Source organism: Elephantulus edwardii, unplaced genomic scaffold, assembly GCF_000299155.1.
Source record: "Elephantulus edwardii isolate Elephantulus edwardi_28Jun2011 unplaced genomic scaffold, EleEdw1.0 scaffold00296, whole genome shotgun sequence".
In the NCBI taxonomy this organism is placed as follows: domain Eukaryota; kingdom Metazoa; phylum Chordata; class Mammalia; order Macroscelidea; family Macroscelididae; genus Elephantulus; species Elephantulus edwardii.
Genome location: NW_006400046.1, coordinates 2,529,510 through 2,554,180, shown reverse-complemented (window position 1 = coordinate 2,554,180; position 24,671 = coordinate 2,529,510). Strand labels below are relative to the sequence as shown.

Genomic DNA, 24,671 nt, shown 5'->3' with positions numbered 1-24,671 from the left:
GGGAGGGGGGCCGTTAACCCCTTCCTGCCGTATCTGAAACTCGTGGCCCCTCAGCAGAGCCCGTGGGGGCTTCCCCGGTGCGCGGGGCTGTCCCTTTTTCAGGAGGGAGCCCCCGTGGAGCCGAGACCCTCCCTGCGGTTGCTAGTTCCTCCCCCCCATCTCGCCCAGCTCCAGCCACGGGCTGTGAGCTTCCCGCTCCTGGTATTGGGGTGGGGGGAGGGGACTAGGGTCAGGGAGGCTGGGGGTGTGTGACTCAGGGCGACCTGGGGGTCCCCTGGCCACAGCTGGCCTCCTTCTCCCTTCTCTACCCTGTGACTCACCCCCGCGGCTTTCCCCGTATGTGACTCAGGCCCCTGGGGAGGGGGCTGCAGACTTAGGGACCCCTCTCCAGGCAGCAAGGACTGCAAGCCAAGTCCTGGGGATCTTTGCACTCCAGGGAGACTGGACTCCCTCCCCAGGGAGAAGCTGCAGAGGTGTCTCCACTTACCATCCCCTTCACCAAGGTCATTCGAGGTGCTGCCCCCTCCCCCCATTGGCGGATCTTCCCCACCACCCCAGGCCTCCGGGAACTCAAGCCTCCCCCACTGCGCAGCCCACAGGAAGTTTTGGTAGAGTCCTCGTGGCGATGAAACGGTTAAAGCCGTTTTCTTATTCATTCAGTGGCCTCTTTTGACTCAGAGCAAGCCCTTCACCCCCCTTGCGCCAGGGCAGCCAGGGGCCTGGGTTCATCCTCCATAACTGATTTCTAGAGACTGGAAGGCAGTTGATGAGCTGGCCCCAGGAGTCTTGAGTGGCCTGCAGAATTCTGTTCAAACCTAAATGTTGCCCTCATTGTCTGTGCCTCAGTTTCCCCATCTGGAAATGATGGATAGTTATGTTTGGTCTTTGGGTGGTTGTTGGGATTAAATGGATGATGAAGGGGACACTTTGAATCCAGAACTGGGCACAGGAGCAGGGGGAGGGACTTGAGTGACAAAACGGCCCAGACCTTTGGTGGCTCTTGGGCCTGGATGTCAGGATGCCCAGCAGAAGTGAGACCGTGCCCCACCCAGGGCTCTGAGGCCATGGGGTTCATCCTGTCCACCCCCTGCCCGGGGCGGGCACCCAGGAAGTGAGAGGCGGGGCAGGAATGAGGCGGAACCTGTTGGGCCCGACACCTCCCCGCCCCCACCTACATTCCCAGGACCTGACAGGGCCCCCCCATACACCGCGGCCCCATCTCTGCCACACTGGACGACTAAGTTCTGACCCGCGGGTGGCCCTTGGGAGGGAGGGGATGGCGGATGGAGACAGTGTCTCGGGAACATCCTGTGGATTGCTGGCTGGACAAACGGGAGGGTCCCTCTTGGGGCAGGGCAGACATTGGCTGGGGGCAGAGTAAACATGACCCAGAGTGGCCAGACAGGGGGAAGGTCAAGGAATATACACACACAGAGTCACCCCAAGAGAGCCAGTCCAGACATACAAACCCGTTTCGCTCTAGCCACAGAGAGACAGCTGGCCAGAGACCCACATGGGGCCAGGCACACCTCTGGGCAAGGCATAGTGACAGCTGACACAGATAGTGACAAGGCAGACCCACTAGCAAGACAGACGTGCTGCCAAACAAAGGCATCAGTAGGTCAGAAGAACACAGACAAGGGTGACACTGTGTGGCAAGTCCATTTATCTGTGTTAAGGACAGGAGAGACACACTGACCGACACGTACACACTCTGACATAAGCATGACAGCCCAGAGGCATAACAAACACACAACTGGACGTCCAACACAAGCAGGCAAGACATGCATCTTGATCGTCTCAGAAGCACCATCACAGACATCCCAAGAGCATCACAAGTAAATGACCAGACGCATCTCCGTGCACACACATGTGGTCAGATCCCAACATAGAGAAGACAAGGTACACGTCAATACTCGGGATGATCAACTCAAAAAGATAGGCAAGAGAGACAAATGTTGGCCCGTGGGAAGAGAGGGTGCATGCTCACACACACCCATTAGAGAGCCCTACCTCTCGGCAGACCCCTGCACACACAGTCATCACACCCCAAAGGACACAAATGAAGCCTTACAGATGCCACCTCACAGGGTGCAGCGCCCCCAGAAAGACCTGTGGACAGAGAGAGCAAATACAGGCAGATGGACACACTCACAGCCATGGTCTGTCCAGACAGTCACACCCAGCATAGGGAGGCACAGACAGGCCACAGTCAGACATTCATAAACACATCTGGACAGAGGCATTGCCAGGACTTGTCCAATAGTGCATAGGTGCACACACAACCACTGACCTCTTACACACACACCCTCTAGTCACAAGTTACATTTAAGCCACAGACTTCTCTCTCTCTCTCACAGATACACAATCATAGAGGCTACCCACAGCCCGACATAGACCACCAAACGTATATACACCTCTCCGGATCCAGCCATGGACCTCAAAATCACACACACACCCCTAGTTACAGATTTCTTTTTCTCTCTTACACACACACATAGCCACAGACCTCACATATACATATAGACTAGCCACAGACCACATGCACTTGCACACAGAAACCAACCTCATACACACACAGAGCAGCCACAGATCACACACTCTCCAGGCTTCTTTCACACACACAGCCAGACCCAGACCCTCCACCGCACACATAGTCACAGACCTCACACACAACATAATACACACAGACCAGCCACAGGCCACACATGCATATTCAGCCACAGACCTCATACACAACACATACAGGCCAGTCACAGGCCACACACACACACACAAGCACACACACACACACACACACACATCAGTCACAAACCTCACATACACATGTGCACGTACACAGTCATCAGACATGAGCTCTGTGAACTGCCAATGAACCTTTACACATACAGAGGTCAATCACATGAAACCCATACCATAAACTATCCATCCACATACACCTTTCCTTTCTCCCCCTGCAGTCAAAGCAGAACAGAATCCTATACAGCCAGGTCCTACATACCCCTCTGTAGGGTTGGGCCGACACACTCACGCGTCCAAACAAACCAGCCGCATGCTAGTCCCCAAGTAAACCAAGACATACACATGCCCCTGGGCCCCTAATGCTGAGGTTCTGAGGGGCTCAGGGCCTCGCAGCCTGTCCTCTCTGCCTCTCAGAGATCCCAGCACTTCCTCTCTCCAAACATCACCCCCACTTCTCTCCCCCCCCTTTGTCACTTCCCCTCCAGGATCCAACTCAGCAGTCTTGACCTCTGGTGGGTTGTGGCCCTGTTTTATTAGCCCATCTCTGTAAAGAAGGTACCACTAGAATCCCAGTGATGATCAGGCCCCCAAAAAACTAGACTAGCAATGGTGGGGGGGGGCAGAATTAGCTTGTGGGAAACTCCCCCCCATGCCCAGCTGAGTCAGCCAGAGGAGACCAACGCTACTTCCTGCTTCCAAGAAAACCCAGTAGCTTCCTCTCCTGGAGAAGGGTGAAGGGTACTTCCTGTACCTTGAGCCCCTCCTCAAACCACACTGGTGGTCAGGCGAGGGGGCTGGCAGGACAGAGGCTCCTAAGGGAGCCTCCATGATCCTCAGCCTCTTCCTGCCCAGCTGCCTGTCCACACCCAAGGGCAGGGACGCGGGAGACTGGGTGCTAAGACTTGTGGCTTCTCGCCCTGGCCTGCCCACTGGCTGACTCAGGGCAGCCCCAGGCCCAGTTTCCTGGTGGGGGCCCTGTCGGTCAGAGGGGCTAGGAGGAAGGGGGGCTGCTAGGCTTTTTAAAGAAGGAAGTCACTCATGCCAAGGCCAAAAGCCCCAGAGAGACCTATGGTTGAGCTTCCTCCTTACCCACCCTCAGGTCCTGGGCCCCTACTGCCCAGCTGGTTGTTGATCTGGAACATGGGGCCTGGCTAGTGCCCAGTGCCAGTTTGGGGGCCCAAGCCAGGTGGGGGAGGGGGCTTGCCTCATGCCCTCCTCATGGGGCTGGCTTTGGCGCCAGTGGGGCGGCATGAGGGGGTGGTGCCCAGGCCACAAAGGTGAGACTGGCAGGGGCCTGGAACCGGCTGTACCAGCTTTACTGGGTTCCCGCCCTCCACCATGGCCCAAACCCCACCCCCTGCCCAAACACTTTAGCATTAAGAGACCCCACACTGGCCTGTGCACTAGTCCTTACCCCCTCCCCTTGTGTCCCAGTCCATCTCTCTTTAGGCCCTGCCTGAAAAGGCCTGCGGAACTTGGCCCCCCATTGGCACTCCACAAAGACCCCTTCCTCCTTTGGTGCCCTTCACATCCCTTCCATCCCTGACTCTCGGCCTGTTGTCCTCTCTGGATGTGATTATCTACAGGATAGTGACAAATGTTTTGGAAGCCAGGAAACTTGGGTTATACCCACCACACAGGATGCTAGGCAAATTTCTTAAGTTTTCTGACCTCAGTTTCTCCTCAGTTAATGAGAATACAAATAGTATGTATTGTGTTGGGTTGTTGGAGGCATTTAATGATTTACTACTACACGGCAACCAGTTAGACAAGTGCCTGGCCTTGTAAGTAAGGAAGCACCATGTAAGTGTTAGCTATTAAAATAATCATTATTATTTTTCAGTCTGCCTATCTTAAGTGTCTCTGAATCTGTCTGTCTCCATGAAGGCCGTCGTTTGTGTCTCTGGCATCTCTCCCTGCCCTGTCTCCATTCGGCTCTCTGGGCCTTACCCTCCATAGCTGACCCTCATTGGCAGGCCCTTGCCTCTGCAGGATTCATTCCCCTGACCTGGCCTGGCTCAGTGCTGCTGGCTGCCCAGGGCTGATTGATTCACTGCAACCTCCTGGCCCAAGGGGCCTGCAGGTCAGCTTCCTAAGGTGCTGCCCTCCAGGCTCCACCCTGCCCAGCACCCCAGTGCTGCCCACTGCACAACTCCCCCCGCCCCCCTGTGAGGCCCAGCCAGATGTCAGCTGCAGTTATTAGCAGGGGCGGGAGACACAGGCCTGGCACAGAGCCTGCCAGACTCAGCGGCCTGCTGGAATCTCCCTTGAGACTGGAGTGGGGGAAGGGAGCAGTTCACCCTAGGGGGAGGGAAAAAGGCATGGAAGGGTCACAGAGACCCTTCCAAGTCAGGGACACCCCCAGCTTCTCATGGGATCTTCCTCCCCTAGACTCTTGCCCTGCTGGACTTCCCCTTTTCCCCAAAAGGTTCAGTTTCTTTCTGGCCTCTTTCATTTTCCTTCTCTTCCCCACACTAGGCAAGTTCAGTTCAATGCCCACAGACGTCCCCCCCCCCCGCCGCCCCCGCCCCAGAAGTTCCCAGGTCCCTCATCCATCTCTTGTCTCTATCCCAAAGAAAGTGCCATCATTCCCAAACACAGAGCCTTGGGGAGGTGCAGAGAGGGAACTTTTGCTCCAAGTTCCCCAATCTGGGCCTCTTATTGCTTGTTCTGGTGGCTCACAGTCTTGGAAGTCCCACCTAAAGTCTTAACTAGAATCCTACCTTCCGTCTGAATGTTAGGGGAGGAGATGTGCTGGGTTGCTGCCCTTGGATTTCCTGCTCACCTCTAGCTGGGGTGGCTGACAGGAGTCCTGGAGTGGGGGAAGGAAGACATTCTGAGTAGGAAGGGACCTCCCTCTAAGTAGTCTGAATGGGAGATCGGACCCCCTGATTGTCCCAACCCCTAGGCACGTATGGATGGGAGAGGGGTGCTCAGACCTCTCGGCCTGGGGAAGGGCACCCCGCCCAAGAGAGGCGGCAGCCTTGCTAGCCCGCCCAGGCGCCGGGGGTGCCTCCAGGCATCAGCCTGCCCGCTCCGCGCCCCGTCGGGCCGGGGGCGAAGTCCGACCCAGGCCCGCGGGCAGGCGGGGACCTGCCAGGCAGGGCTGGGCCGGGCCGAGCCTGGCAGGACGCGGCCCCAAAGCGACTGGGCGGGGCCAGGCCGGGCGGCCGTGGGGGCTCCGGGGGCGGTGGCCGGGGCTGGTCGGGACTAGCCGTCCGGGGGCTGGGGCGCGCCCTGGGACCTGGCAGATACCGGGGCTCCAGGCTCCTGGCTCAGGGCCTCGGGACAGCGCTGGCCCCACCCCTTCCTGTGCCCTTATATGGGCGTCAGGGAGAGCAACTCCGGGGGGGCCGCCCCGCCCCCCAGACTTTGCCCGCGGAGTCCGGCCGTTCCCATGGCTACCAAGCCCCGCTCCCAGGCTGCGCGCCCCCTCTGTCCGGCTAAGGGAAAGGTCCGCGGTTGCCAGGAGGCTCAGGGTCTGGAACCACTGCTGGGGTGGGGGACGGTAACCGGAGGCCCCGGTGGGCTAGGCCCACCCGGCGCGCCCAGGTCTCAGCTCGGGGTCGCACGCCCGGGTTTCTCTTCCGAGGCACGGAACCCAGGCGAAGCCAGGGCGGGGTCCGCGGTCCTGTAGGATACGAGTGACGGAGGTAGGGCCGGGCCCTTTCCCTGGGGGCTGTTGCTACACTTCCTGCCGCCAAGCTCTTTCCCCAGCCTGTTTCTAAGGAAGGGACGAGGGTTGGGCGGCCGCGCCCCTGCCATGGGGCTGGGTCCGGGCCCTGAGAGTCGAGATGGCTTCGTCGATCAAGCCCAGGGGCAATGGGGGAGGCCACTGAAGTGGGGACCGACTATTCAGGCATGTAAGAGTCACCATGAAGGAAGGAGAAGGGGACCCTGGTTATGGAAGCTCCTGTCTGTCCATCTCTGTCCCCATAATCCTGGAACTCCTCCCTCGAATATCTCAGTTGGGAACCCCCCCCCTCTCCTGTCAGTGCCCTTCAGACTACTGTGTCCCAGCTCTTCTAACTCCATCAGAGTGTCTCAGGTGATCCCAGTGAACACCCCCATCTGAGTGCCTCTCACAGACATGTATGTTAAAATCTTCGACTCCATAAATTTCCACGGGTGAAATGTACCCCAGGACCCTCATTCCCTGTTGGCATCCTGCATCCACATACGCAGCACACGCAAACTCACTCAATTTCTCTTAAAATGGGCCTTCCAAGCCGTTCCCAATGTTTTAATCTTTTCCCTTTTCAGTTTTTTCTTGTGAAAATCTCGGAACTCTTCCCCACTCAACCTGGGTCAAGTATCTCCCTGCCCCTTCCTATTTCTCAATTTTGACCCTCTGGTCTTCGTTGGGTGGGAGCCCCCGTGTATTCTGAGCCTCTGGAGCCCTCTAGAATACTTTGGGTCTCTCAGGCCTTATTGCGAACACCCTGGAACCCCCCCCTTCTCTTTCTCCCTATGCCGTTCTCCTGGTGCATTCCAAGGGAGCTAGCTATGCACTCCCTTTAACCTCTCCCTCGGGTGCTTCACGCACCCCAGCAGCTCCTCGGTGGTACTCTGGGGTCCCTCAGCCCCTCCCTTGCAGACGCGCCGCGCCACCCGGGCCCGTGGCCGCTGTTTACAAGGACACGCGCTTCCTGACAGTGACGCGAGCCGCCTCCTCCCCTTCCCCACGCTCGAGAAGGGGGGCGCGGGGGCCGGGCTCGGGCGACGGCCAATCCGAGCGCACTTCCGCAGCTGACAGGCCGTATAAAGGGGAGAAGCTGGGCTGAGCGGCAGGGACCTTGAGCGTGGCCAGGCCATCTTCAGAGTCTGCAGGGTAAGGGGCACAGGGGGCAGCGACGCCGAGGACGCGAGCGCGCACCAGAGAGAGGGCGAGAAGGACACGGGGAGCCGGGTAGAGCTTTCGCGCACAGCCGCCAGCTGGCCGCTCCCCGCCCGAACCTGTCCCCAGGAACGCGTGTCACGGCTCTCAGTCCGGCCAGCGGCGCGGACAGCTCGGCGCTCGCCGCAGCGAGGCCCGGGGCGGCCCTGCAGGGACCCCCCCTCCAAGCCCGCCGGGCCGCCCGGATGTGCACTAAAATGGAACAGCCCTTCTACCACGACGACTCGTACGGAACAGCGGGCTACGGCCGGGCCCCTGGCGGCCTCTCTCTACACGAGTACAAACTCCTGAAACCCAGCCTGGCACTCAACCTGCCCGACCCCTACCGGAGCCTTAAGGCGAGCGGCGCGCGGGGACCCGAGGGCAGCGGCGGGAGCAGCTACTTTTCCGGACAGGGCTCGGACACGGGCGCATCGCTCAAGCTCGCCTCGTCGGAGCTGGAGCGCCTCATCGTCCCCAACAGCAACGGCGTGATCACGACTACGCCCACGCCACCAGGACAGTACTTTTACCCCCGTGGGGGTGGCAGCAGCGGAGGTGCAGGGGGTGCCGGAGGAGGAGGCGTCACCGAGGAGCAGGAGGGCTTCGCAGACGGTTTTGTAAAAGCCCTGGACGACTTACACAAAATGAACCACGTGACGCCTCCCAACGTGTCCCTGGGCGCCAGTGGGGGACCCCCGGCCGGGCCTGGCGGCGTCTACGCGGGTCCCGAGCCACCTCCGGTCTACACCAACCTCAGCAGCTACTCCTCGGCCTCTACACCCTCCGGAGGCTCCGGGTCCGCCGTCGGGACAGGGAGCTCTTATCCGACGGCCACCATCAGCTACCTCCCCCACGCGCCACCCTTCGCCGGCGGCCACCCTGCGCAGCTGGGCCTGGGCCGGGGCGCCGCCACCTTCAAAGAGGAACCACAGACGGTGCCGGAGGCGCGCAGCCGCGACGCCACGCCGCCCATGTCCCCCATCAACATGGAAGATCAGGAGCGCATCAAAGTGGAGCGCAAAAGGCTGCGGAACCGGCTGGCGGCCACCAAGTGCCGGAAGCGGAAGCTGGAGCGCATCGCGCGCCTGGAGGACAAGGTGAAGACGCTCAAGGCCGAGAACGCGGGGCTGTCGAACACGGCCGGCCTCCTCCGGGAGCAGGTGGCCCAGCTCAAACAGAAGGTCATGACCCACGTGAGCAACGGCTGCCAGCTGCTGCTCGGGGTCAAGGGACACGCCTTCTGAGCGCCCCCTCCCTTACGGACACCCCCTCCAGCCTGGACGGCTGGACGCACGCCTCCCGGGGGGGTCGAGGAGGCAGGCGCGATGGACACCGGCCCCAGGGGTCTAGGGGGATCCACACTGGACTCCAGCCCCCGTCCGCTCTCTCCCAGTCCTTCCACCTCGACGTTTACAAGCTCCACGACCACGGTTTTGGTTTTGTTTTTGTATTTCCCCCCCCCCTGCCAGAAGCCAACTCGATTCATATTGAATATTGAATATAATATATTTGTGTATTTAACAGAGAGGGGAGGAGGGGGCGATCGCGGCGGAGCTGGCCCCGCCGCCCGGTACTCAAGCCAGCAGGGACACTGGGGAAGGACCTCCGCCCCCTGCCCTCCCCCCTCTGCACCGTACTGTGGCGAAGAAACACGCACCTGGACTCTAAAGAGTTTATTTTAAAGATGTTTATGTGTGTGTGTGTGCGCATTTGTTGTTCTGACTTTTTATTGAATTTATTTAAGTAAAGAAAAAAAATGGTTCTTTATTAATAATTTCTGGAGTCTTTTTTTTCCAAGCCAGGCGGGTGGAGGGAGGAGAGTATTGGGTTGCCTTCACCCCAGTGCTGTTCAGGGCTCAGACCTCCGGGGGGGGGTCCCAGCTCGGTCCCCAGGGGTAAGAAGGTCCAGGGAGGGGTCTGGGTAGGGGTCCAGTGGCCTAACAGCGAGGGGCCGCGAGCCTGGATCGAGACGCTGAACGCGCAGGCGTGGCCCCGCCCACCAGCTCGCGCCGGGGCTTTCCCCGCTGACGCAGCGGAAGCGATGCCCATATAAGGACCGATTCTGCCCTGTGACGCGCCCGCGGTCTCTGGGCAGATTCCGGGAATCCCCTCCCCCGCTCTGCCCGGCAGGGCCGCGGCGCCGGGAAGGGGGCCGGGATTTTCCCGGGCAGGCGGCTGTCCGGGCCCGGAAAGCCCCAGGCCTAGGTCCAGAGCTCCTGCGGTGGGCGGGCCGCGCTCCTGGTCCCCGGGAACCGCCTCCAGCCTCCCCCATTAGGCTGGCGCCGGGGCCTGGTCGCGTCCACGCCCCCTCTGTCTGACCTGACCCGGGCGGGGGATTGCTGCAGCCTCCGCGCCTTTACCACCGCCGTCCCCCACCCTACCCTGCCCAGGAAGGGCGGTGCCCGCCTGCCAGTTTCCCCTCCCGGCTGCCAGGCCGGGAGCAGGCCGGCTGCCAGGTCTGGTCCTGCCGGGGCGACTGCTGGGGCCACCGGGCCTCCCTCCCCTGCTGCTGGGATGGGTGAGGGGCGGCTGTGGCCGTGGCTGGAGGCCTCCAGAGCAAACCAAAGAATAGAAGCCTGGCTATGGGGGCAGAGCGGGAAGAACAGATACTGCTTAATTTATTTATGAAATAATAACCAACCAGGCTCTGGAGACGGTGGACGGCCGTTAAACAAGTAAACATGATTCCTTGACAGTGGCAAGTTCTAGGAAGGACCAAAAATGGCTTCTGGTCTCCAGGTCGGTGGTAGCATGATGGTACCAGAAAACTTAAACTGCGTTACAGCGAGCATTTAGAGAGTGGACTTTAAAATGAGTCAACTTTTCGGATTTGCAGGAGGTGACCCTGAGAAAATTCTAGGAAGAGCAAGCTAGGCAGAGGGAACACTGTCGCAGTTCCTGTGGCCGGAACAAGATCAGCCTGTTAAGAATCAGCCAGAAGCTCAAGGGTGTCTGGAACGGAGTGAGCCACAGACCGGGTAGATGAGGTCAAGGAAGGCCAGGCAGGACCTCAGAGTGGAGGAGGGTAGGTTAAATTCTGAGGGAGATGAGTGACCCTTGGAGGGAATTAGGCCAGTATCAATGTTAATGGGCCTAGGAAGTAAATGATTTTAAGAACTAAAGGACTCTTCTCAGCTCTATGCCTGTAGTTGGAAAAATCATTTGTCTGATCTTACATAGCATTGGGAACACTGTCTTGCTCCTGACACTAGCCTCACCTGATCCATGTCAAGTGTAGACAGGCAGTCCTTACAGGCTGGAAGGACCACCGCAGAAGGGGCTGTGCATCCAGGTCAGGGCTGGGTCCCAAAACCTGGCTCCAGTGGGTTATGTCCTCCCCAAGCAACTACCCTCTTAACCTTCAACTCCGTAGGGACGGAGCCATTGATTTACATGTTTTATCACTTTTAACTTGCATGGTGATAGTGATACTGTTTTGTCGTCTTTTATCTTATTTTCTGGATGTGGAAACCCAGAGAAGATCACAGCGATTACAGGACATTTGAATGCAGATTAAATGATGACAAGGTTAGGTATGGGATTGGCCTAGTAAGGTCAGGCTTCGGATCCAACATCCCACATTACAAACCACACTGTCAGGACAAGAAGATAGGGTGGGGAGGGTGGGAGCAAGTTAGTGAGAGTGAAGCAAGGCTGCCACCTTGTGTTACAGCCCAGTAACTGCGGCATCGGCTTCTCAGACCAGAAACCTCAGGGTGATGGATTAAAGCCGGGAATGACACAGATTCACACCTGTTCCTAATAGTTTATTATGAATCACCGAGTACTGTGCCTCCATGAGTGGGCCCTGGGAAGGGGGGGGGGTCACTATTCATTAGTTCTCCCCAACACAGGGGAAGAATAGTGAAGGAAAAGGCCTAGCCCAAGCCTTGAGGGTCCCAGATCCGAGTTTCAACAGAACAGGGCAGGCCTTTTCCTGGGTCAGTATAGGGCACCCAGGCAGGGGCACAGGTGGGGACAGAGGACCTAGACTTGTCCTCTGCCTGCCAGTCTAGTTGTGTTTGGAGAAGTATTCCTTGCTGTCATCCACGTTGGGCTTGATCGTGTCACTGCCAGGCTTCCAGCCAGCGGGACATACTATAGAAAGACATGGGGAAGCATGTGTGAGCCTCATGTTCAAGTAAAGGACAAAAGCAGGGGCCCTAGAGGCAAAACAATGACCTGAGCTACAGAAGAAAACACCTGAGGCTTAGTGGTCCAAGCCCAAGAATATGCATGCTGACAGAAGCCCTCCATTCTGTCTCCTGTGTCTACCCTCATGGGCCCAGCTGCAGTATTTTCTGGCTGATAGTTCTCTGGCTCTTATCTCTGTCCCTCAGCCCAGCCCTAGTGGACTCTGAGAGTGTATAGCCAGACCACCTCGTTATATGAAAAAATACTGTGATCCAGCTAGCATTATTCAAGCCTGACTTGAAATGTCTAATTCCTTCTTTTAAAAAAAAAAAAGTTTTATTATTTTGTGTGTGTGTACTGTCAAATCGATCTGATTAGTACAGGAGGAGATTGACCCCCCCAACCCCCCTTCTCCAGCAGAGCATCTGGTTGTCTAATTTCTTCTATGGCTCCTGTTACCTCCCAGCTTGCCTAGAAGGATAGGCATCCTGAAGACAAGGCCTGAACAGAATTGTCTTCGGGGTCCTAACATCCCACTATTCAGGTAGTATGGGAGGCAGACAAATGTTTATATGAGTGATGGAGGTGAGTGTGTAACCCACTCACCTTCCCCATGCTCATCTGTGTACTGGAAGGCCTGGACCAGCCGCAGAGCCTCTTCCACGGAACGCCCCACAGGCAAGTCATTGACTGTGATCTGACGAAGGATACCCTTGCCATCGATGATAAAAAGGCCCCTAGAGACATTAGGGTCACAGTGAAGAACCAGGAACTCCTGAGGCCAGAAGCAGGAGCACCCACCCACCTTCTGCACTTCACAGGCCTTGGAGCAGAGAGAGCATTGTCCAAGCATGGTCCCCTTACCCTGGAGACGAGGCTCCCAGAGCCTGGCTGAGGATCCCTTCCATACCTGTAAGCAATGCCCTCATCTTCCTTCAGCACACCATAATCAAGGGACAAGCTTCTTGTCACATCTGCCAGCAAGGGGATGTTCAGAGGGCCCAAGCCGCCTTCCTTCCGGGGTGTGTTGATCCTGGGGGTTGGGGAGACAAGACTGGAAACTGAGGGGGCCCAGAACAGCAGCAGGCTCCTTGCCCTTTGGGCCCAAAAGAGATAAAAACTGGGATGGGGGCCCTGGAGGTGGGAGATAAGGGCTTTCAGTGCCTTCCTGGGCACCCCACCCACCCCACCCTAGTGTAAGTCCAGGGGTTGGTTCTAGCAGCTGGGCCAACTCGGGCCCGCCTGAGTGCCTTCACATGTGCTTCTAACAGAAAGAAGCCCAACATCATGCAGAATGCAGGTGTTAGAGCCTAGGCCACTTCTTTAGCTCTGTGAACCTGGGGCCCAGCCCTTGACTCCCTTGAACTGGAGTTTCCACCTTTAGGTAATGAGGCAATCTATCTCCCTCCCCAAAAATGAGTGAGATAAAGCATCTACAACTCTGGGCGCCAAGCAACTCCTTCTCAAACGTTAATTACTGTCATCAGGGCTTTGACTGGGTGTCATTATTTCCATTCTTTTCGGGATGGGAAAAGGGAGGCCTGAGGTTGGGCAATGGTCAGAGCACACAGCTAGGACCCTAAGGTGTGGGCCTCTTGCTGCCCACCAGCCCCTCCGTCCCCCACACCCCAGTCTCTCAATCCCACCTCCATCCCCTGCATACCAAGCCAGATGCGTGAACTGCGAGTCCACGGAGACCCCCAGCACCTCGCAGCCCAGCTTGCGGAAGTCGTCGGCATGCTCGCTGAAGGCGATGATCTCGGTGGGGCACACGAAGGTGAAGTCCAGCGGGTAGAAAAAGAGCACCACGTACTTCCCTGGGTGCGGGGGTGTCAGCAAGGAGTTAAGGCCCAGACCTCCGTTTGCCTGGGCCCTAACTCCCTGGGCCCCCTCCACGCTGCCCTCACCTTTGTAGTCGGAAAGCTTCACCTCCTTGAAAGCGCCATCCACCACTGCAGTGGCCTGGAAGTTGGGGGCGGGCTTTCCGATGTGCGCGTTGCCGGAGGCCATGACTGAAAGCTGAGACCACCCCCACCTCGCCTGGTCAGCGTGCCCGGGAAGACCCTTTGTCCTCCCTTCCCAAGGTCACGCTGCGTCCCAGGTCCCGTTAGAGCGGCGCGGTCGCAGCACTGGCCCCCCCCCCCCCCCCGTCCCTGGTACCCGGTTTGCGGGACACCAAGGTGGCGAGGACCCGCCCCCTGACCACAAGACTAGCGGCCGGGCCGCCGCTGCCAGGCCCTCTGAGCCTGTCGCCCGAGGGTAGTGGCGCCAGCAGGGGCGAGACAAAGGAGCCCCCCCGTGAGCAGGGAGAGGGGTGCACAGTGACCCAGTCTGCATTCTGAGGCTCCGGCCGCGGTTTCCCCAGCAAGGACAAAGGCAGCCACCGCGGCCGGAGGAAAACAAAGGCGGCCAGTGATAAGGTGCGGATGGGGCCGCGGCCTGCTCGAAAGTGGGTCCCCCAGGTGGGTGCGCGCGCGGTACCTGCGTGGGGTAAGGCCGGACACGAGGACAAGAGCAGCGCAGACTCACGTTCTCGGCGTCAGGTGCGCCCCGGGCCGCACAAGCCTTTTATGAGCGGCCTGAACCATGACGCGCAGGGCGCGGGGGAGCGCGGAGCGGTCGGGTCCACTGCGCCGGGCCGAGGGGGTGCGCAGCTGGTGGGGTCCACGCGCCTGAACCCGCCGGAGGAGGCCCGTAGCGGCCGACTACGACCATTGCCCCGGCCAACTGGGGTAGCCTGGCCGGAGCTGGACCCTGGAACTCGTGGTGGGCGGTTGGCGTCCCGCATGGCCTGGAGTCCGGCGGCGCTCCTGCTGCTGCCTCTGATGCTCCCGTTGCTGGCGACGTCCGGCCAAGACCTCTCTGACTACCAGTACTTCGGCCAGCCAAGCGCAGGCGACACCTGGGAGCAGCTGAGGCTGCTGCAGCTGGAGAAAGGTAACCGCAGGATGCGGCGATGAAGGTGTGAGGGTACCATTCGCAGGTGCGGGGTGGTGGGGGGTACGACCCTACCAGCTGACCACCTCCCACAATGCTAGATCCCTACTCTGTTTAGTTTGGTGGTTACTTTTCTCTCAGGATCAGTTTCCCCATCTGTAAATTGGTAAACAGATTGCCTGTAAATAGTGCACAGTTGGAAAAGAGGGTGTGAGCTGACCGGAAGCACAAACGCGGACGGTATGTCAACTCTTGGGTGGGGGTTTGCTGCCTTTGAGGCGACTATGATTCATAGAGACCCTGTGAACTACAGATCTATCAGAATGTTGCCCTAACCTGCTCCATCGTCACGATCTCGGCCATGTTCAAGTCCATTGTTAAAGAGTGACTGTGTCGCTCTATCTCCTTGAGGGTTTTGCTCTCTTTCACTGACCCCTCTACTTCTGCCAGCACGTCCTTTCTAAGGACTGATGTTAGGAAGAGCAGAGCTGGAGAAAGAAGGAGATGGTTCAGTGTGGGAAAACAGAGACAGCTCTGCTGAGGCAGATACATAATCAGTGCAGTCAGGAAGACAAGCAAAAGCCAAAACTGCAAGAAATTGGTGGAACTGGATGTTCCAGGGAGAGAGAACAGCAAGTACAAAGGCAAAAGGCCCAACGGAGGCGTGGAAAGAGGCCAGCTAGGTGGAGGCCTGTGGAGGAGACAGTGGCAGGGCACGTGGCTGGGCCCTGTGAGTCTGGGATCAGGGTAAGACCTGCCTCAGAAAGGCGTGGGGAGGAATCAACCTGAGAATGCTTGTAAAGGACATCCAGTAAGTGCCAAATAAGTAGCTGCTTTAAAAAGTGATCATAAAGGTTGTTTTTGTTCTGTGTGCTAACACAGTGCCAGGGGCTTTAAGTATCTTCATGATGTCATTTAATTATGTCATTTAATTAACCACCTAACAGCCCTGCTGGTCTGGTGGCAGAGTGCCCACTGGAGAGGCCAAGGCCACACCCCTCAAGGCCAGAGTCAGAGACAGGCACACAGAAGTGTTGTACCACACTCCCAGCTGGCAGGTTGGCATAGGTGGGAGGTGTGGGTTTGCACCCTAGTGAGCCATTCACCAAATGTGCCAGCATAGGATGGCTTGGTCACTTTCTGCATTTGACTGAAATGGCTTGAGGAAGACATAAGGGGACTCTTTCCCTATATTTGAGTCTTCAAGGACTCACAGTGGCACTGTGTGTAAGGCTGTTAACCAAGGACAGTGGTCTGAACCCACCAGCTGCTTCCCAGAGGAAAGATGAGAACAGTCTGCTTCTGTAAAAATTTACAGCCTCGAGGGAGCTCTGGTGGCCTAGTGGCAAGAAGCTACACTGCAATCCCAGATGTGCCTGGTTCGAATCCACCAGATGCTCTGCTGGAGAAGGAGGGACAATCTCCTCCTGTACCAGTCAGATCTGATTTGACGGTACAATGCACAAAAAATAATAAAATTTAAAAAATTTACAGCCTCAGAAACAAAACCCTATGAAGCAGTTAGTGCTATTCCGACCTATAGTGTTGTTAGGGAGCACTGGTAGCTTAGCGAAAAGAAATTGCACTGCCAACACAAAGGTACGCAGTTTGAATCCACCCCCTGCTTCACCGGAGAAAGCTGAGCAGTCAACTCCCGAGCGATTTACTACCTCTGAAAACCTGTTGGAGGGTCAGCTATGGCTCAGTTCTGTCTCATCTGAATTGATTTGACCGCCGTGGGGCTCTGGGGACCTAGTTCTTCATCTCAACTTTTTACCCATAGACCTTGAAGACAAGATCCTGAGCCCGTGGGGAAGGTGGCGCTGTGTCTGCCACTTAGGGAAGGAGGAGCGCAGCCGAGAGGTGGTGGGCACTGCACCGGGCCCAGTGTTCATGGATCAGAAGAACCTGGTGCAGGTGCGCCCCTGCCGGCAACGGCACTGTCCATTCTGTAAACCGATCCAGTGCAACTGGAGGCCCTGAGCCAGGGGTGAGAAACAGGATAAAAGAGGGTGGAGCCCTTATGGGGATGTGGAGTCCAGAGGCGTGAATGTCAAGGGTGGTGCAGGGTGAGCCGAAGGGTGACAAGGGTCTAAAACCCAAACGCAAGGGGTATGACCTAGGTCGTGGAGACCCATAGGTAAGAGGAAGGCAGCAGGAGACAGGAACAAGGAAGATGTGGAGGGATGAACTAGGACTTTGAGTAAAGGATGGTCGTCTGGTGGGGAGAAGTCGCCCACCTGATGAGGACAAGAGAGAGTCCCGCTGAAACCTGGGAATAGAGGCAGAGAAGTGGTAAGGACCACATACAGAACTGGGAGGCATGAACCTTGGAGAGACTGGGGAAGAGGAAGGGCAGTGGAGGCTTGTGGGAAGAAGAGATAAGGAAGCTCGGATTGGGCAATGAGCCTGTGTGGTGAGTTGGAAATCTGATATAAACCTGATTGAAGTCTGGAATACCGATTTGGAAGTGAAGGAGGCTCAGTCTCAGTGAGAAAGGGTAGGAGGCGCAGAGCAGGGCAGATGGAGGACACAGAGAGAGTGGAGGGGACCCCCATGATGACTCGAGTCCAGGTAGGAGTGAAGGCCCCTAATTCAGGTAGATTTGACTCTGTGTGTGTGTGTGTGTGTGTGTGTGTGTGTGTGTGTGTGTGTATAAGTATGCTCAGTAATGGGCCTGAATCCAAATTTGGGGACCGAGACTCGAGACTCGGTGACGTGGAGACCTATACTTGCAGAATGTAGTTGCATATGCCTTTACACACACACACCAAGAGTCAAGAGCTCTTGCAGAACGTAGTTGCATTTGATCCTCTAGACCCATTCACTCCGTATGCCTTTACACACACACACACATACACACACACCCCCCACCCCCCAGAGTCAAGAGCTCTGTTTGACCACGGGTTGCCAACCCAAAGACGAGCAGTTCAAATCCACCAGCTGCTCCGGGGAGGAAGGATGGGCAATTCCCACTCCCTCCCCACCCCCATCACGGGAGTCTCTGAAAACCCTCTTGAAGGGTCAGCTATGAGTTGGTTTTAATGTAGCAGTAACAACGACTACTGGAGTTTGGGTCTTCCATGGCCTGTCACAGTTTCTCGTTCTATTTTCCTTGTCTTTCATCAGCTCCTTTGGGTGGGGGTCTGGAGCCTATCGTGCGGAGGTTGGAAAGCCGCCCAGTCTACGGAGTGACCCCACCAAAGAGCGGCGTGCTCGATCTTGAGAACTACAATTCCCAGGAGGCTGCGCGGGAGCGGCGTCGACGGCAGTAGGGCAAACGTCAGGGGCGTGTCCTGCGTGCTGATTGGTCGCTAGCGAACGCCGCTGAGCTCGCGCGAGACCCGCGCGGAAAAGTTTGTTTGCGGTTGTCTTCATTGTGGCTCGTGGTCGCTTCGAGTTGGCGGCATGGATCTCAGCGAGCTGGAGAAGGACAATACGGGCCGCTGCCGCCTGAGCTCACCTGTGCCCGTGGTGTGCCGCAAGGAGCCCTGCGCCCTGGGCGTGGATGAGGCGGGCCGGGGCCCGGTGCTTGGTGCGCCCCCAAGGCCAGGGTGGGGGAGGGGCGCGAGAGTAGTGATGTCGGTGGCCTTGTGCCAGTGGGCATGAAAAGCAGTGATGATGGCGCAGGGATGGGGGCTTTCTTGGGCTCGCACCTTGCACTCGGGATCACCCCACTCGTGGAAATCTGACACCCCTCCCCCCCAGGCCCCATGGTCTACGCCGTCTGTTATTGTCCTCTGTCCCGTCTGGAAGATCTAAAGGCTCTGAAAGTAGCAGGTGAGCCAGAGGCGGGGTGTGGAATGGGGATGGGCAAGGTGGTTTCCCTTGCAGGGACAATTGGGAACTGGAGGAGGAGGCAAGGAACCAAGAGAGGCAGAAATGTTCTTTTCCAATTCCCCTCCCAGATTCAAAGACTCTGTCAGAGAACGAGCGGGAACGGCTCTTTGCAAAAATGGAGGAAGACAGGGATTTTGTGGGCTGGGCACTGGATGTGCTGTCTCCAAACCTCATCTCTACTAGCATGCTTGGGCGGTGAGCACCCTTCTTTCCACACCACCCTACCCCGGCGTTGTCTCATTGGAGGCAGGAGGTTGAGAACTTGGGGGTATTTTCGAGCTGGCTGAAAAGGAGTTAACTGGGCTGTGTTCTTGCACCTCAGGGTCAAATACAACTTGAATTCCCTGTCCCATGATACGGCAGCCGGGTTGGTGCAGTATGCGCTGGATCAGGGCGTGAATGTCACCCAGGTGAGCCTAAGTGATCAAATATCCGGGATGTCCCCATTAAATCATTTCTGCATGAAGTAGGAGTGAAAGTACAGGGGCAGGTTCTGCATCTGAGCCATGGCAAGTGCCCCACTAAAGTTTGTTACTTTTGTCTTTTGCCCCTTTTCTTGCCTGACCGTTTGCCCCACTGAGCACTAGTGTGGAACCCTCCTAGTTCCCCAGCCCTTAGTCTCTTTTCAGAGACTGTCCCAGAACAAATCTCATATCTGTCCACTTGCCCACAGCCCCCATCTTCACCCAGGACACAGTGCCCTTAACCACCTGCCCATAACCCTGATCTTTACCCAGAACACAGGACGAGGGTATGTAGAAAAGGGGCGCGAAACAGCGATTAAAAGAAAATACAGGCATAATTTAATCTTTAAGAAGGGGGTCAGTGGGGGTCCTGGCGCTGTTGGGGCTGGGGCCCAGGGAGGCCAGCCACATGCACACCCCCAGCCCCAGAACTATGCAAATAGACTATTAAATTAATTTTACCCTAAAAAAAAAAAGAAGGGGGTCAGGGGACTACTCAACTCAAGAAAGAGAAGCGTACAGGTAGCCTTTAGCCTTCGTATTAGTCCTTTTTTTAAAAAAAAACCCAACACCTGAATGTGTGATCTGTTCATTTAACTGATAATGGCTCCCACTCTGAAAAATCTTTAGTAAAAAAAAAATCTTTAGTAAAAATACCGAAAATTAGTATGCTCCAGACAAACTAGAGTATTACTAGTTGTCTTATTTTAAAAATAAAAAATAAAAATTATTAATTATAATGAAAATTTACAGAGACTTTGGAATTCCATTCATTCATTGTTGCACTTTTCTCCTCTTCCAACCCTTACCCCTAGTACACTATCCTTTTGGAAAAGTAAAAGAAAAATTGTTTCATTATTATATAATCCCTCCCCCAAGTCCACTTCACTATGCAGCCTTAGTTCTAGACTCCTGTCATGACAGTAATACCTAATCACATATCGCTTTTAAGCAGTTTTCTCCCTCATCTGTTTCAGTGCAGTATATGTAATTAAATCCCATCTTTCTCAGTCTCCCCCCAACCCCAATGTCACTCCTATTTTACAACAGTGGCACTATGCAGTGTTTGTCCTTTTATGACTGAGATATTTCACTCAGCATAATGTCCTCCAGGGTCACCCATTTTGAATAATACTGCATGAGTTCCTTTTTTTTCAATGCAGCATAGTATTCCATTGTGTGATTATACCACAGCTTCTTTTTCAGTTCACTTGTTGATGGGCTATTAGTCTTCTTAAAGAGCAAGTTAAGACAAACAACTTTGGGTTTTAGTTTCGAAGCAAGCACCATAGTTCCATGGACTCTTTGGCCCCTCCACCACATCTGGGAACTTAGCATGTTGAGATAATTACTTGGTCGCATTAGCAGTTCCTCACTTTCCTGAGTTTCTGTATATCATGTGTAAATGCTCTGCCATCTTCACATGATCGTGGCAGGAGTACCTCTCCATGGGGGTCTCCCACAGTTGGGTAGAGGAGAGATTAAATTGCCAAAGAGAAGTGTTAATCAGCATTGCATTGAGGGAACAGAGGCCAAGAACAGGCTGTTTAGAGATAATAACAAGGGCAAATGCCTGAGGCTGCAAAGGTAGCAGAGGAGGCCTCCTTGAAGAGGTGTTTCAGGCCTGTGCTCTTTATGTGGTAGGACAAAGCAGCCCTGGATCCAAGGATTCAAGGTCTAATATGAGAAGACATTCAGCTGGTAAACAAAAGAAATGCATATCTGCAAATAGTAATGATCCCACAGATACCATTTGCCTCTGTTACTTCTCAGGTCTTGTTTCTCCACATTCTGTTCCATCGATGAGGCCTGCTACTGCCCACCAGGGCCTGGAGCACTTTTTCTCAGAACTCTGCATGGCTCCGTGATTCCCCTGTTTCAGCTCTTTATAGAAACATTACTTGTTCAGGCCTTTCTTAAACCTCCTTTTTCACCTCTTACTGGAAGCAGGAATGGCATCCGCTTCCTAAACAGCATGCCTCTGGAAACTATGAACTTTGATAAATGACGATAGTTATAGAAAGGTTTCAGGCCTTTTTTTTTTTTTTTTTTTTAAATTCTTCTGCTGCTTTTTCTTTCTTTGGGTATTTCTAATGTTTTTCTTTCTTCTTTTTTGTTTTGTTTTACTTAAATTTATTATTAATTTCAGTAAAAATTTTCCGAGACTTTGGATTTCCATTCATTCATTGTTGCACTTTTCTCCCCTCCCAGCCCTTCCCCCTAGTACACTACCCTCTTGTAAAAGTAAAAGAAAAATTCTTTCATTGTTTTACAAACGCTCCTCCAGGTCCACTCCACCATGTAGCCTTCTCTCTAGACTACTGTCATGACAAAAATACCTAATCACATATCTCTCTTAAACAGTTTTCTCCCTCATCTGCTTCAGTGCAGTATACATAATTAAATCCCATCTTTCTCAGTCTCCTCCCAACCCCAATGTCAGTCCTGTTTTACAACAGTGGCACCATGCATTATTTATCTTTTTGTGACTGAGATACTTCACTCAGCATAATGTCCTCCAGGGTCACCCATTTTGAATAATGTTGCATGAGTTCCTTGTTTTTCAGTGTAGCATAGGATTCCATTGTGTGAATATACCAGAGCTGCTCTATCCATTCGTTTGTTGGTGGGCACTTGGGTTGTTTCCAGCTCCTTGCTCTCGTGAACAAAGCCATGATAAACATGGGTGTGTGTCTCAGGCCTTTTGTCCATGGGTCTCTTTGAGTCGTGTTTGACTCGACAGCAATCAACAAAAACAGCAATCCCCTCTTAAAATTATAATTCCTTTTGGCTGTCCCTGAGGCTTTTATTTGTCCTGTTTCTTGTCTGTGTCCCTCACCAGAGTGTCTACTCCACAAGGGAGGGATTATTACCTGCCTGACCTGGCACCATAAGTTCCTAATAAGTATGGGAGAGATGGATGGTAACACGGGATGCAGGATGATAGAAGGAAGCCTCTAAGGGGAGTTGTGCTTGCTAAGATCCGTAATATGAATTGGTAAGAAAGACCTAGTCTTCAGATGAGTTGGAAGAAAAATATTACGGGTGACGGACAGAAATGCAGAGGCCATGAGGCTTGATGATTTGCACGGTCTTATACTGTCTTGGAGAAGGTAAAACCAAGTGTCGTCTTGGAGGCTAGGATTTTGGAGCTTTATCTCACATGCCCAAAGGCATGTGTCCAAGAGGGACCAGTCCTTGGAGAAGGACATCATGCTCAGAAGGATGGAGGAAGATCCTGCATGAGATGGATTGATAAAATAACTGGGACAGTGGGGATTGATGTTTTGGAACCAGTGAGACTGGCTCAGGACAGGGCAGGCTTCAGAGCTGCAGTGAGTCACAGGTGACTCGACGGCACATAACAGCAGTAACATACTCAAAAATAATTTTTGCATATTTGCTCATCAGAGCCACGTCTGTTGCTGTGCCAGGTATTCGTGGACACTGTGGGAATGCCAGAGAAGTACCAAGAGCGGCTGCAGCAGCGCTTTCCTGGGATTGAGGTGACAGTCAAGGCCAAAGCAGATGCCCTTTATCCTGTGGTCAGTGCTGCCAGCATCTGTGCCAAGGTCAGTCCCCACTGGGCCTAGGCCAGCTCCTAGCACCTTCCTGGGCAGAAGGTCAGCAGTGCTTGGTGTGGGAGGAGGGATAGTCTGAGTGCCTGTTCTGTCCATAGGTGGCCCGGGACCAGGCGGTGAAGAACTGGCAGTTTGTGGAGAAGTTGCAAGACTTGGATACTGATTATGGCTCAGGCTACCCCAATGGTGAGAGACAGCAGTGCGGCCGCCTCTGAAGCTGCCCCAACACAACACCAGCAGTGTAATACTAAGCTGGCCAGGGCTGAGCATGGTCTGGAAATTTTAGGCAATCTCACTCCATAGCAGAAGAGGCTCAGAGGGAGGTGCCATTGGCCATAGCCAGTATGCTGCAGAGCTGGTCCTCCTCTCACATGGCTGTGTCTCTGCAGCCCCTCTGAGGGATTGAGACCCAAGGTGGACACCTTTTCACTTTAAAGGAACTGGGAAAGACTCTTGTTCAGTAGCTGTGGCTTGATCTCAGTTCCACCACTTGCTTTAAGCTCTGAAGTTCAGCCTCTTCCTCCCTCACACACAGATAAGGGTCTCTGAACATTCAGTGTCTGGGTTCCAGGAACTTTCTTATCCTCTTTGTGGCCCAGAGAGGGCTTGGGTAGGGTGAGCCAGCACAGCACAGCCAGTCGGTAACCGGAACTTGGTGAGAAGCCCAAGTGAAGAAATTAAGTCTGCATCAGAAATAGTTTGGGGGTTCATTCCTCACTTCTGAGCAGCTGGTAGAGACCCTGCATGGCTGAGCCCTGGTTATAGAGCAGTAAGTAATAAAAATAAGAACCTCCCAGGCCCCAGTGAGCTCATCACTCCTTGGGGAGCTTGGCCTAGTGCTGATTTAATTACTGTTGTTCTTCAAGGGTCAGAGCAATCTCTGAGGCAAACTTCCTAAATGGCAATTTGAACAACTGTGGGGCTTGGTGCTGCCTTTGCAAAGATGTTGAAGCAGGAAGATGCTCAAAGTGAAAGGTGGCTTAGGAGGCCCAAGATGAGGTGGCAGGACCTCAGGTGGCTTGGATATTGGGGTTCATCTTAGGTGCCATTGTCCAACCCATTCCCCAGACCCCAAGACAAAAGCGTGGTTGAAGAAGCATGTGGAGCCTGTGTTCGGCTTCCCCCAGTTTGTCCGATTCAGTTGGCGCACAGCCCAGAGCATCTTGGAGAAGGAGGCAGAAGGTGTCACGTGGTGAGTGCTGGGGGGAGAAGGTGAGGGGGAGGTGTAGGCTAATTCTTGATTTGAGAGACTGTTTCCTCTGGAAAAATCAATATTATTACTTCCCTCCAACAGGGAGGACTCCGAAGCAGAAGATCAAGAGGGACTCGGCAGGATCACATCTTACTTCGTCAGTGAAGGTCCCCGTTCCCGCCTCCCTCACCGATACTTCCAGGAGCGCAGTCTGGAATCGGCCACCACCCTCTAACCAAACAGTGACCCCTTCACCTGGCTCTCCTGTGTCCCTGTTTCCAATTAAAACCATTAAGGAAAGCCAGGTCAAGTGTAGGGTTTGTACTTTGGGTTGGAGACAAAGTGGCTGGCTCGCGGCACTGCCTTTGGAAAGCTTGACATAGGGCCATCCAATTGATTGGCTTTATTTTTAAAATACACGGCATATCAGTATGATTCAAATTTAGAAGGACATCCAGAAACTTCCCATCTGCCCTGCCCTCAGCTTGCTGGTGTCTGTGGGTCCTGCAGCGGTAGTGGTGTGACCTGGTGCACATGTGGGCAGATACCTGCTCTTCCTGTAGTTGCATTCTTTTCATTCAGGTGGAAGCAAACTACCCTCAAATTTTTCATGTTTTATTTCACCAGATGTTTGTCCAGAGGCCTTCCTTGTTCCCTGTATGCTAGAGTTCTCTTAAAATGCAAAGTCCTAGCCCCTCTTTAGACCAACTGAACATCTCCAGGGTTTGAGAGTTTTCAATTAATCTCAGACCTGTGGCCCTTTGGGTATTCCTCCAAATGCTTCTGGAAGTCATTGCCCTGGGAGCACCCTCACCTTGTCACCCTCCGTCCCACTCTTACTCTAGCTGGATGGCAAAAGCAACAGCCCGATGGGCCTTCCTCCACTTAAGTCTTCTGTGCCT

The 24,671-nt window shown here is 54.8% G+C and overlaps 3 protein-coding genes across 3 annotated transcripts; 2 read left to right on the top strand and 1 right to left on the bottom strand.

Annotated features, from left to right (window-relative positions):
• The first annotated feature begins 7,538 nt into the window (after positions 1-7,538).
• On the top strand, positions 7,539-8,865 carry JUNB (jun B proto-oncogene). The gene has a single exon (XM_006900797.1). It carries the CDS (start codon positions 7,825-7,827, stop codon positions 8,863-8,865), a length of 1,041 nt encoding a protein of 346 aa, XP_006900859.1. The 5' UTR covers positions 7,539-7,824.
• Positions 8,866-11,633: 2,768 nt separating this feature from the next.
• Positions 11,634-13,765, bottom strand: PRDX2 (peroxiredoxin 2). The gene is made up of 5 exons (XM_006900796.1): positions 13,663-13,765; positions 13,419-13,572; positions 12,666-12,788; positions 12,362-12,492; positions 11,634-11,719 (listed from the first exon to the last, which is right to left on the bottom strand). Exons 1-5 carry the CDS (start codon positions 13,763-13,765, stop codon positions 11,634-11,636), a joined length of 597 nt encoding a protein of 198 aa, XP_006900858.1.
• A 4,335-nt stretch (positions 13,766-18,100) lies between these two features.
• Positions 18,101-24,004, top strand: RNASEH2A (ribonuclease H2, subunit A). Its single transcript, XM_006900795.1, has 8 exons — positions 18,101-18,227; positions 18,401-18,472; positions 18,601-18,727; positions 18,855-18,942; positions 22,431-22,568; positions 22,676-22,763; positions 23,646-23,769; positions 23,872-24,004. The coding sequence occupies exons 1-8, from the start codon at positions 18,101-18,103 to the stop codon at positions 24,002-24,004; spliced, it is 897 nt and encodes a 298-aa protein (XP_006900857.1).
• The last annotated feature ends 667 nt before the right edge of the window (positions 24,005-24,671 follow it).